The following is a 13,552-nucleotide window of genomic DNA, read 5'->3' on the forward strand; positions in this document are numbered from 1 at the left end:
TCCACATACTATCTGGCGTTCTCCCAGAATGAAGATAGCATAATTTGAGAACAGTTTTCCTTATGAACACGCTCAAATATATTTTTTTTCGGGGCGAAACATTTGATGGTTATATTTTGTATATCTATTTCAAATAATTTTGTGAACACAAAGCGTTGTAATGTTCCCCGATTTCAGATCTCCGGTACAAGAGATTATTGGACTTGAAAGAGCTGATATACGATTCACACTACTTTCTTTTCGGATAGTGTTCTGGTCAACTTAATGAAATCCTCACTTCTCAAGAACCTTTTCATGTCTCAAGTCTTTGGGTCATTTAAGAATCTATCAGGTAGTCAGTTTTTATAAGGAGAGTAGCAGCAGATGAGGTCTTTGGAACAGAAAGTGGACAGGATGAAGGACAGTTGGTGGATACAGTTATATAGAATTAAATTCATTATGGTTATATACTTTATTTAGACTATGTTGATATAATTTGTCCACTAAAATATAGATTTATATATATATATTTTCCTATAAGAATATTATCTTCAATATTCTTTTATCACAAACATCAAGCAAAGAATAGCTAATACATAAATAATATACTCTATCATATAAATAGACAAAATATTGAATACAGACATCCATACATTCATATATTCATAATAAATAAATAAATAAATAAATAAATAAATACAAAGATATAGATACACTAATATGTAGACAAAGATATCAAGCAGTTTATACTTTGCAACAGGAAAAGTGTAAATACTGTTCTACTCTGCTGCCGTAAGTCTGTCCATTAATCTCTCCATTACAAACACTCACTGAGGTTGGCACAGATTTGTCATGATTGTACTCAAACCATAATTCAATTACAATTAGTACAAAAATATTAAGCGACTTACCAAAGCATAATTTTGTTGTTACTGATGATCAAACGTGAAGAGAACATAGTATTGGTGTGTGGGGGAAGGGAGGGCAGAGGGAGGGGAGCAAGAATGACTAAATTTATCGACTATCTGGGTGGGAGTCCTCACGCTGAAACTTGTACTCTCTCTCTCTCTCTCTCTCTCTCTCTCTCTCTCTCTCTCTCTCTCTCTCTCTCAGGAAGGCAGGATTAGAGTAGGCCTTCTGGATAGCAAGGTCACAGTTCCACCTTCCCCCATCTATTATGGTAGCCTATAGTAGCATTGATTTGGATGAGCAGGAACTGTGACTCGACCATCTTACATATTTTGAAAGTGTGTGTGTGTGTGTGTTATTCATTCATTTAATTTATATAAGATTGTTATGGTGAAAAGTGTTCGATTCCATCGATGTGGCGTTGATCTTCGTTATACTGTGTCAGCATAAAATCGGACTCAATTTTTTCGTCGGAAAAAAAAAAAAATAGAGGTTTTGGCAAAAATACACACTGCATCCTCAGAAATAATGAAATATTAATCAATCTAATACTTAAACTGTATGTTGACTTCAATAACACACACACACACACACACACACACCACACACACACACACCGGGCCTTTAAACTGAGTAGAATTGTGTGGCGGCAGATGACTGCAATTCTATCTGTCCCATCTTGAACTGCAGGCGATGCAACCAGCGAAGGAGGCCCGGAGCTGGAGCTACAGCGGCGCTGGGTGCCTCTGTCTCTGTGGGTGGTGCTGCATCCTGACACGCCTGCAGCCTCACTGCGAGCTGGCCTGGAAGCTACACACACACACGCAGAGAGAGAGAGAGAGAGAGAGAGAGAGAGAGAGAGAGAGAGAGAGAGAGATAACTATTGTTTGTATCCTGTTCTATTAACTTATGTTCCATCACAAAGAAGAAATAATTACTGTAAAATTAATCTAATGAACAGAGAATTTAGCTGCCATACAACAACAGGATCGAGGCTTACGAATTTGTTGTATATCATTAAGAAAATGTTTGCCACTAGGAGTTCCTCTCTGAAAAAAAAGGAAGAAATAGAACACATGAATATGTAATTTAGTCGGTAAAAGGACATATGGCAGCGAGTCATCCCAAGAGGTTGGATTATGGAGAAATAGCTTATTTCAATCTGGGACGCCATATTTTCTGAAGCAGAGGTGAAAGCATTTTCTCTCCATGAGGTCCCCGTAATTATTTCATGATTCACAACACTATTTCTTCCCAATAAGCATGGGCGGCCATTGTTCTGATGTTTTCGTGCCGCTGCAAAAGAGTGGTCATCTTCAGGACAGAAAATAATCCAACAGTGTCTCATACACAAGATACTCGTAAGCCTATCGAAACAACTGAAAAAAAAAAAGTTGAAAATTATACTGAAAATAAATCGGTTCTCGCAAAGCAATGTTAATGTTCGGCTGGCAAATGCGGCCATAAGTGCAAATATAAATCTTGACAGTTCACCATTATGACACATGATACATAGTGCGGGACGGTTGACGTGTCAGCGAACAAGATGGCATTTATATGATATATATATATATATATATATATATATATATATATATATATATATATATATATATATATATATATATATATATATATATATATATATATATATATATATATATATACGAGTATATATATATATATTTTTATTTATTTTTCTTTTTTTCTTCCTCTAGTCTTCATCACCACATGGGAGACGGAGGTTTCATAGTAATCCTTAGCCCATCAGCTGTGTGTGCGTGTGTGTGTGTGTGTCCTGCGCTCGCTCGTATGGGTGAAGATAATTGAAGATATTTTCATTTATTTATTTTTTCCTTTATGTACCATTTCTTCAGTCAGTCTCACTAAACTCTACAGAAAAAAAAATTTTCTTCTATTCTTGATTATTTTTTCTCTTTAAACTCTTCATATATTTCTTTCAAAATTTTATTTTTCCCATTCTTCCTTTCTGCTCTTCTTGATGTATATATCCTTGCAGTCTTCTACTTCTCTTAGTTTGGATGTTCTTTCTAGTATCTCTTCTGTTGTTTGTTGTGATTTTAGTCTTATTTTCATAGGTATTGTTTTTGCCTTCCAGATAGTGGCCCAGTCTAATGACTTCTTCCACTTCCTCAAGTTTGGTGTCATCTTCATCATTTAGTTTCTTAAACAAATCCTTCACTATTTTTTGTTTCTTCTTTAGCTCTTTTCAATTAGTTGTGTGTGTGTGTGTGTGTGTGTGTGTGTGTGTGTGTGTGTGTGTGTGTGTGTGTGTGTGTGTGTGTGTGTGTGTGTGTGTGTGTGTGTGTGTGTGTGTGTGTGTGTGTGTAAGTCCAGTTTTAGTACAATCAAGAATATGGTTTATGCTTCAAAGCCACAAAGTCTCATCCTTAATTAATTGACAGATTAAATGCAATACAGTCTGCCTAAGGACATGGAAGCAAGAAAGAAAGAGATGAAATAAGAATTAAAGGAAGATTAAATGAAAACAGATGAAAGAAGTTTGATAAAAGTAAAAAAATATGCAACTGGAAATAAATTACCTAAAAGAAGAAGAAATGCAAGTCAGATGCAAAGAAAACAGAAACACAGATATGAGGTGCAACACATGAATAAAAAAAACAAAGAAATAAAAGACAGAACAGAAAAAGAGAGGATGGCTGGAAAACAGATTGGGGGCAGAGAGAGAGAGAGAGAGAGAGAGAGAGAGAGAGAGAGAGAGAGAGAGAGAGAGAGAGAGAGAGAGAGAGAGAGAGAGAGAGAGAGAGAGAGAGAGAGAGAGAGAGAGAGAGAGAGAGAGAGAGAGAGAGAGAGAGAGAGAGAGAGAGAGAGAGAGAGAGAGAGAGAGGGGAGCTTGCGTTACACTTACCTTGATGTGGTGGGTGTAAAGAACAGGGGCCCAGAGTGGCAGCAGCTTGGTGAGCACCGTGGAATGGCACTCGTGAAGAGCCTCCATCAGACTCAGGAAGTGAAGATTCACCATTTCTCCAAGCTGTTGGTACACACACACACACACACACACACACACACACACACACACACACACACACACACACACACACACACACACAGACAGACACACACATGGGCATGGTAAGTAAGGTTACATGGCAGGTTAAAAAATAAGTCTAAATGCCAATTCTTATCTAAAAATATAATAAAAATATTAAAACAGAACTGCCTGCGCACTTAAACATAAAAGAGCTAATGAATCTATTGAACCTGTAATGTTCAATCTGGATGATTTGATAACAATCTATAAAATCTTACAAGCCTAACCATCACATTCTTGAAGTAAAACTGTGTAAATGACATGTTACCACAAGATACATAATGACCAACTAAGTGCCTGTAGTTATGGCTTGTATGCAAAACTCATCATGTTTGTCTGATAAGAACTTACTATCAATATGAGATTAAGAAGTGAATGTAAAATTCATAATCCTAAGAATTTACTACCTTCTGACTTAGTGAGTACAGATCACAGTCTTGAAGGAGAAGGATGTTGTGCAACCTTCTACCAATCACCCATTACAATGTATAAACATTCTGACTGCTTTGCTATAGTGCAATTACTGTCACTTGAAATATTTCTGAATTAAACAGCAACATCAACTCTGTATGATATCTAAGTATTAGTCTACTACATTATGATGAATAACATTAAATACAAGTCTATAAATAGCTACTCATCACTGCCTGTCAGGTATTAAAATGCATATATGTTCACTTTCACAATGAAAATTACCTATGGATTTACTTTAGTGCAGGTTTATAGAAGAAACTAATAATTTAATCACTCTGTCATGCTTGAAGGGGTCAAAACATAGCTGATCACACAGAGAATTATCAGTATTAGTAGATGACTATTAAGGTGGGGAGAGGTGCAAAGGCCAAGTTTAATACACAAAGCTCATTCACTGTGTCTAGGTTGAGAAGATAGAGGAAAAGGTTGCTTTCTTCACCTACAAGGAGGCAGGGAGAGAAGGTAAGGGTGTTTAGTGTGTTGGAGGGACTTAGGCATAAGATTAAAACTTACTTTTTTTCTTTTCTTGAACAAGTTAAGGAGTTAAGAGCACAAGACCAGAGAATGATCAGTCTTAGAGAAATGTCAATGCCTAATGATGAAAGGATAAGGGTTTTTTCTGTGGGCAGAGTGATAATACAGTAAAATCCCTCTCATCCGGCATTCGAGTATCTGGCAGCTTCAAGTATCCGGCACATCTTTCCCCGAGCCTTAAAAATCAATAAAAAATCAATATGTACTCATAAAATCGATTAAAATTCCCACGTGAGGCATACTTTGTCCCCTTGCCACCAGAGCGCACTGCTTTGCGTCACCCGCGGCCCACTGCACTGTGTTTAATCAGTGACGCCTGACGCCTTCATCATGCCTAAAGTTGTAGAAAAGAGGAAGCATGTTGTGCTTACACTTAAGCAGAAGGTAGACATTTGTCGACAATTAGAGAGAGATGAAAGCAGACAGCAACTAAAGGCGGAATATGGTGTGGGCTCATCAACTATTTATGACATTAAATCCCAAACGAAAAAGTTGCGGATTACATGAAAGCACCGACACCACAAAGGCAGCGGAAAATCATCACACACTGCAGTATCATCGTAGTGAAATGATGGACAAAGTGAGTGGTTCAGCTTGAAAAGATCAGAAGGAGTCACAATTACAGGCCCAATGCTACAACTGTGTGTTGGTGAGTGTGAGGTGACAGCGCAGGTGGCGACGCACAGCACGGCAATCAGCTGATCTTTGTTATGGTAAGATGCGTGAGTGTAGGGTGGTGATTGTGGACATAATTTCACTTCTATTCAAGTATCCGGCATGTCGGCGGTCCTGTTGATGCCGGATAAGAGGGATTTTACTGTACTGTATGTATGTGAGAGAGAGAGAGAGAGAGAGAGAGAGAGAGAGAGAGAGAGAGAGAGAGAGAGAGAGAGAGAGAGAGAGAGAGAGAGAGAGAGAGAGAGAGAGAGAGAGAGAGAGAGAGAGAGAGAGAGAGAGAGAGAGAGAGAGAGAGAGAGAGAGAGAGAGAGAGAGAGAGAGAGAGAGAGAGAGAGAGAGAGAGAGAGAGAGAGAGAGAGAGAGAGAGAGAGAATGTGTGTGTATTTACCTAGTTGTATTGTACACTGCACGAGCCAAAGCTCTTTTTGTCCTGTCTCCATGACCATATTCACCCAGTTTCTCTTTTAAGATGTGTACACTGTTTGTCACAACCACCGTTTTCTTCAGATCATTCCAGATTTCAATAGTTATGTATACAGGAAGCTGCATTTTTTGATGTCACTTGAACATCCACTCTTCTTTATGTTCTTCCCATGCTCCCTCATCTATCTCTCTCTCCCTCCCCCATCTGTGGTACCAAGTCATTTCTGTCTATTCTTTTGTATATGATTTACTAATTTGTACACTGTTATCAGGTCTCCTCTTTTTCTTCTCTCTTGTAGTGTTGGTAAACCCATCTCTTAAAGTCTTTCTTCATAGTTTAAGTGTTTCAATTCTGGTACCATCTTCATCGCTATCCTCTGTATTCTTTCCACTTTCCATATATCTTTTTTTCTATGTGGAGCCCAAACTGCTGCTGCATATTCCAATTCAGAATGTATCATGCTTGTTATAAATGTGTGTGTGTGTGTGTGTGTGTGTGTGTGTGTGTGTGTGTGTTTACCTAGTTGTATTTACCTAGTTGTAGTTTACAGGAGAAGGAGTCTAAGCTTGTGCTGTCCCGTCTTGATATCTACTCTTATCCACTTTTTACTTAAAATCATGTTTAGTTTTTGCATTTACTATTTCTTTTTGCAGCTCATTCCAGATTCCTGCAGTTCTTTGCAGGAAACTGTTCTTCTTAATATCCCTTCCACACACACCCTTCTTCACCTTCTTATGCCCTCTTGTACTTCTCAAGTCTCTCACCACCAAATCACTCCAGTCCAGTTTTTCCCAGCCCAACAAACTCTGATATAAGGCAATCAGGTCACCTCTCTCTCTCTCTTTCTTCTCTTTTCGAAGATTCGCAGGTTTAGTTTCTTTAGTCTCTCTTCATATGATAAGTCTGATAGGGTCAGAAGCAACTTTGTTGCTGTTCATTGTATTCTCAGTTTTTTTTATGTCCCTTTTAGTGCTGGAAGATCATATCACTCCCACATATTCCAAACAAGTTTGGTTTGTAATGCAATGTTATCAACATCTTAACATTACAAGCATCAATAACATTTAAAAGAAATAAACCAATAAATAAATACAACCGAGAGCCAATAATGATCCTTGGCTCTCTGCCTTTCAGATATGATTTCTGTGAATTTCTCCTTTTCTGATCCACAGCCTCCACTGTTTGCACACCACCAAGTGCCACCTTCATTTTATGTCTTAATTTTATTTACCTTTTTATTTCAATCCTTTTCTTTCTTCAACATTTTTGTATTCATTTACTTTGAGTATCTGTGTGTGCATATTTTGAGATGAACAAATTAAGTACACCATAGTATGATGGATTTTTAACAGAATATCTTAAAGGTTGTATCTGTATGTGCAGGGCATGCAGGGAGGACCTTTGATTCATACAACTATTGTATAGGGACCCCACTACTTGAGTCATGACAGACCATTGTTGGGTAGTGCGAGGGAGCAAGATTCATTCTCACCAATGCACTGTGGAAAACACTGGGACATGGCTGTGGAAGCCAGAGTGACAAACAGGAAAAGGGCTCACTACAATACTCAATTCCCAATCTTCAAAATTCCTGTCTATAATAGAGAAACATAAATTCTGAGACTGATAGTGAGATATTTACTGATTTTTCAATTTCTTCAAAGAAAAATATAACTGTTTCATATACTATAAAGACCATGAATAGCAATGTGTAAAAACAGGGTAATCTATATGCATGAGAGCTGCTTGCCACCAATTGGTCCTACACTTCATGCTGCCTCATAAGTGGTGCATATGTGCTGAATACACATTCCTAACAAATATTATACACCATGACTTAAAAAAATAGTATGTTAAATGTACAACTAAATACAAGTAATTTGAAATTTTCCTCCTAAAAAAAATTGAGTAACTAACACAAAATTTGAGAATAGGCAACACAGAAGAAAAACCTCCCATTTTAAATATGCATTGTAAAGCTCAATTCAATATGGCACACTTTTAATTTTACTTCTCTGCTCCACCCTCCCTCACAAGAGAAAAATCAGTGAGAGATTAAAGGTTTGAAGGTTTAGAGGCCACTGGTAATGGGATTCACACAGGAAGAAGCATTATGGTTATTTTAAGCTGATAAACACCTCTGAGATGCCCTTTGGAGGCATAAACTGTCCCCTGAGAGCCAAATTTTCTCTACACTATGGCACCAGAAAAAAACTGAGTGCCACGGTGGAAGTACAGGAAAGGGCCATTTCTCGAAGAGGAAAGACACAAAATTGGACTTGTACCCAATGCCTAAGAATTGTCAAGTAACAGAGACCAATGATATGAGGAGACTGCCTGCCTATCTCATCCTGCTTGGGGATCAAACACCTGATCTCTAAGTTTTTGGTTGCACAACAGGAATACATATATATATATACTTTTTTTTATGTATGAATGTGTGAGATAAGCAAGCTCAGTAAAACAATGCAAAAATTAAAATACACCAATTTGTCACTTGAAAGAGTTTTTATGGTTTTCCAATTTAAGTCATTGGATTATAGTTATCACAGGCTAAGCTGACTTAGAAGCACTGCCTCCTGCCTGCTATCTCCCTTTTGGCAAGGCATCTGCTTGTCTGCTTGCTGCATTCAGAAAGGTCTTGCCACTTCTAATATTTCATATTTAAGATGTTTTCACTCACATTGTCATTACTCTTGTCCTAAAGTGATGTTGAAAATACCAACATGAAAACAATAGCAATATCAAAGTGTTAACCTTTCAGAAAATTTGTGGAAACAGACGTATTTCTGTTAGTACCTTGTCTAGCTCATGCCAGATTTCCAGTGATGCACACCACTAGTCACGTAGATATTATTATATAAACATTATATATTATTTGTTTCACAAATTTTCTAAAGTTAGTACTTGAATATAATTTTTATTTTCATACTGATATTTTCAAGCATTAGATAATATAATTAAAAATATCATAAACATAAAAAATTAAAAGAAATGGCAAGAACTTATGCATGGATCAATTACCTGCCCCAATGAAACGGGAAGAGGTAATAGGCAGGGCTTCCAATTCAGCATAGTTTGCAGCAACTATAATACTGAATTAATTAAAGAATAAACAACATGACTGGAAGTTTTTCTTGGTAACCTGTGTGAGAGCTTACATTACAATCTGCATATGAGAATAAAATTCTTTGCATTACCTGAAGACTCAAAGACACTAGGGAAAGTGCACTACCTAATGGCTCACCACTGGAAATGGTGTGATAAACTGAAAACTCAAAGTGACTTCTACTCCCTTTTCCTGTGTCTGCTACAACCTCACAACCATCAGGGATCATGCAGGTGGTGGGGCATCATGTGTCTGCTGTGATGTCTAGCTAACTCTATTGATGAGGTTTACTGGAAGGCTGGGGGTTTGGTGGGGTGGATGTGATTATCATGATCTCATTGCTGTACTCCTCTCATAAAAGAAATATCTTGACAAAATTTCTTGTGTTACTACATACCTATTGCAATTATCCTTAAAGCTGATGTATAAAAAATAATTCCTTGCAAATATTAGCATTATATAAGAAAAGTCTTAGAAATGAAGAAAGTCATATGGGTGGTGCAGCTGGACACCAAGTTGCAACATATATTTGTGAAAACAGAACCTCTCTCATCACCACAATCTACAAAAACAGAAATTGTCATCCAAATCAATATTTAACTATTCATGAAAAGCTCAATTACAACTTTTAAGATGCACTGTTGCTTGAATTACATTTTCATCTATTATTCCCCAATGCTTGCAATGCACACACCCATTACCCTATCACTGGCAGCACTACCAACATCTGGGCCTCCATTTGCCACACTACAAGAGGAACAAACTGTGGACTCTGGAGCACTATGAAAGTGTGTGTACATAGAGCAGTGCAGGGGTACTTGGGGTTTTCACTTGCTCTTTTCTAAGAGACTTGAAAATGTAGAATTTTCAATAGTCTGCTTTCTCAGTCACATCTTACATTTTTGGGTGCTTCTTTTTTTTCATATTTTCCATCATTTACTTCAAAGGCAATCATGACAGAGAGTTATTTGGAGCAGATTAGTATGTAATTATAAGAATCCATGTGAGAGGACCATTTTGTCAACATTTTGTTTTTGATCTTCATTATAAACCATTCTGTTAACTTTTAAGCAAATATATGACAAAGATATCAATTCCATAATTGAAATAAGAAGCAGATCCTCTTCAGTTACAAATATGTTGAGTGAATGATACACAAAAATACTGCTGCCACATAAAAATATGACAAAACCTGCAACCACCACCAGGATCACCACCACCATCACCACCGCCACCAGCCCAGCCAGTATTCCTCAAGCTACCATTTGGAAGGGAAATACCTGAGCTGTTTCAGATTCCTTGGGGCAGGTTAAAGGGGAAGGAAAGGAGGAAGTGGTAGGGAGGATAAATGGCATCATTTACATGTTCCTGATGGGTAACAGCCTCACATACAGCTCTCCCCTATATCATTTTAACATTAGCATTGATTAGTTAGTATATCAGAATAATTTATTACAGTATATGTGATTTTAGGGAATGTAAAGAAAATTACACACTAGTAGTAGCAGTGATAGCACTAGTAGTAGTAGTAATAGTAGCAAGTAGTGATAGTAGCAGTAGAAGTAGTAATAGTGGTAGTAGTAGTAGTAGTAGTAGTAGTAGTAGTAGTAGTAGTAGTAGTAGTAGTAGTATGTATAATAACAACACTAACACAGTTATAAGAATATTATTAGTAGTATACCACACAATAATAACATTCAAATTTGCTATAGAAATACGTACATTTCAGAAGATATAAAGAAAGATATATATTAGTATGTTAAAATACAAAGAAATATAGACCTGTTAGGTATTCAAAGATTAGGATTAGAAGTGTGTGTGTGTGTGTGTGTGTGTGTGTGTGTGTGTGTGTGTGTGTGTGTGTGTGTGTGTGTGTGTGTGTGTGTGTGTGTGTGTGTGTGTGTGTGTGTTGTGTGTGTGTGTGTGTGCACGCGTGTCATTCACCTACGGTCATCTGCTGATCACCCAGCCACCCATTACTCTATGGAAAGAGCTCAGAGCTCATAGTAATTGATCTTTGGGTAGGACTAAGACCACTCACACATAACATGCTGTGACAGCAAGGCCACAACTCCTTGGGTTACATCCCATACTTACTTGCTGCTAGATGAACAGGGGCTAAACATTAGGAGGCTTGCCCATTTGCCTCGCCATGCAAGGACTTGAACCTGGGCCTCCTCAGTAATAAGCCAAGCATGCTAACCACTACACTACATAGTGTGTGTGTGTGTGTATTTATCTAGTTGTGGTTTATGGGAGGGGAGTAATCTCATAGTATCCTGTCTCTATATCTATCCAATTTGGTCTCAAAAGCATGGACAGTTACGGCACTGACAACATCTTCACTGAGTTCTTTCCATTTCTTCACACTTCTATGAGGAAAATTATACTTCTTAATGTCTCTTCTACAGTTAACTTTCTTCAGTTTCCTACTGTGTCCCCTTGTACTCTGTGTGTCTAAATTCATAAAACATTCTTTGTTCACATTTTCCATACCATTTATCATTTTATAGGTGTTTATTAAATCTCTTCTCTCTTTCCTATTTTCAAGGGTGTGTGTGTGTGTGTGTGTGTGTGTGTGTGTGTGTGTGTGTGTGTGTGTGTGTGTGTGTGTGTGTGTGTTTACCTAGCTTTACCTAGTTGTGTTTTACAGGAAAAGAGCTATGCTCGTACTGTCCTGTCTCCATACCTATAAGCATCCAGCTTAACCTTAAATTCATGAACATTTATTGCTTGCACTACTGTTTCATCTAAGTTGTTTCCATATTTCTTGATATCTCTTCTACTTGTTATTTTCCTCAATTTCACTTCATGTCCTCTTGTATCTCTTGAGTCCCAAACAAATAAGTCTTCTTTGTCAACTTGATCCTTACTCTTTAAAGCTCTGTATATAGCAATCAGATCCCCTCTTTCTCTTCTCTCTTGTAATGATGGAAGCTTCAATCTCCTTAATCTTTCTTCATAGGTTAAATCTCTCAAACTTGGTACCAATTTGGTTGCAGCTCTTTGGATCCTTTCTATTTTCCTTATTTTGTGTGTGTGAGTGTGTGTGTTTCAATGTTTTTTAGTTTTCTAAGTTTTAATTTTCCTTGGTAACCACAATGCCTGTCATCTTGCATCTATTTGGCCACTTCCTACAATATGCTGTTCCTGGTGAGAGTGCAGCCAAGGAGTTCCATGATTTTCATCCCTACCAGGGGATCCAACACTGCTTCACCTGTCTAACATCCACAATTCACTGTCATGCCAAGATCACTGTGAAGGCTACCAGGTGCATCATCACCATATGCATAAGTTATCAAACAGTTATGGAATGTCTGTCAACATGAACAGTAGTAAGGTAATACATGCATGGCAGGTCTTCTCTTCAGATGAAATTTGTTCATGTCTCTGAGAGAACACCTCACTCATCCACACTTCATTCACTTCTAACCTGACTAATTGCACCATCCATTGCTAAGAAGCATGAAGTTGCCTTCACTGAGCATGGTATGCAGCTCCTGACTAATCACAGCACATTCCTTGAGAAGCCCCACATTCTCCAAATAGTGACTACTACCAAGACACCAACCACCCTCACCACATGGGCACAGTGGTGGAGGTTAAGCTGTACCTCAAGAAACTGGTGCACCTTTACAATTCAAGCTACATCACCATACAAAATTGATGCTTCCAACACTTTATTCCAACTTCTTATCTGTCTTTTTATCCCATGAACTACTCGTAAGTGTGAGTGTACATAATGTATGATGGTGTTAGATGGAAGAAGCATAGTATATGTCTGATGATATGTATATGTGAGTAACATGAATAAGAGTCTACTTAGGGATGCATGCTACTGACCACTTTAGAATGAGGACACCAGCTGCAAGATGCCTGGAGTCACTTTGGCCCAGAAGTCAGTGAGAATAGCACAAGAGCTGCTGTAGGTGTCTGACCCAGGGCTTCCAGCACCTTGCTCCAGGTACACTGTCCAAAGCTGAGTATGACAGGGATGCCATAAGAGAATGACAGGGCAGGAATATTGAGAGAGAGAGAGAGAGAGAGAGAGAGAGAGAGAGAGAGAGAGAGAGAGAGAGAGAGAGAGAGAGAGAGAGAGAGAGAGAGAGAGAGAGAGAGAGAGAGAGAGAGAGAGAGAGAGAGAGAGAGAGAGGAGAGAGAGAAGAGAGATGGAGAGAGAGAGAGAGAGAGAGAGAGAGAGAGAGAGAGAGAGAGATTCATAAACCAGTAGGTAATAATAATAACTAGATATCCCAAATCAAAATCATAAAGATACAATATAACACACACACACACACACACACATATACACACACACACACATACACACCACTACAAGAGAGAGGAGAAAGAGGATACCTGGTAACAATAT

At 38.0% G+C, this 13,552-nt stretch overlaps 1 protein-coding gene across 1 annotated transcript in view; it reads right to left on the minus strand.

Annotated features, from left to right (window-relative positions):
- Positions 1–440: 440 nt before the first annotated feature.
- Positions 441–13,552, minus strand: part of LOC135107254 (protein unc-79 homolog) — a 99,751-nt gene continuing 86,639 nt past the window's right edge. The window contains 4 exon segments of the mRNA XM_064016913.1: positions 441–1,698; positions 3,779–3,901; positions 10,461–10,478; positions 13,031–13,159. Of these exon segments, the coding sequence (XP_063872983.1) occupies positions 1,513–1,698; positions 3,779–3,901; positions 10,461–10,478; positions 13,031–13,159 (456 nt within the window). The 3' untranslated portion in view covers positions 441–1,512.

The sequence above is a fragment of the Scylla paramamosain genome, chromosome 15 (assembly GCF_035594125.1).
Source record: "Scylla paramamosain isolate STU-SP2022 chromosome 15, ASM3559412v1, whole genome shotgun sequence".
Lineage (NCBI taxonomy): Eukaryota > Metazoa > Arthropoda > Malacostraca > Decapoda > Portunidae > Scylla > Scylla paramamosain.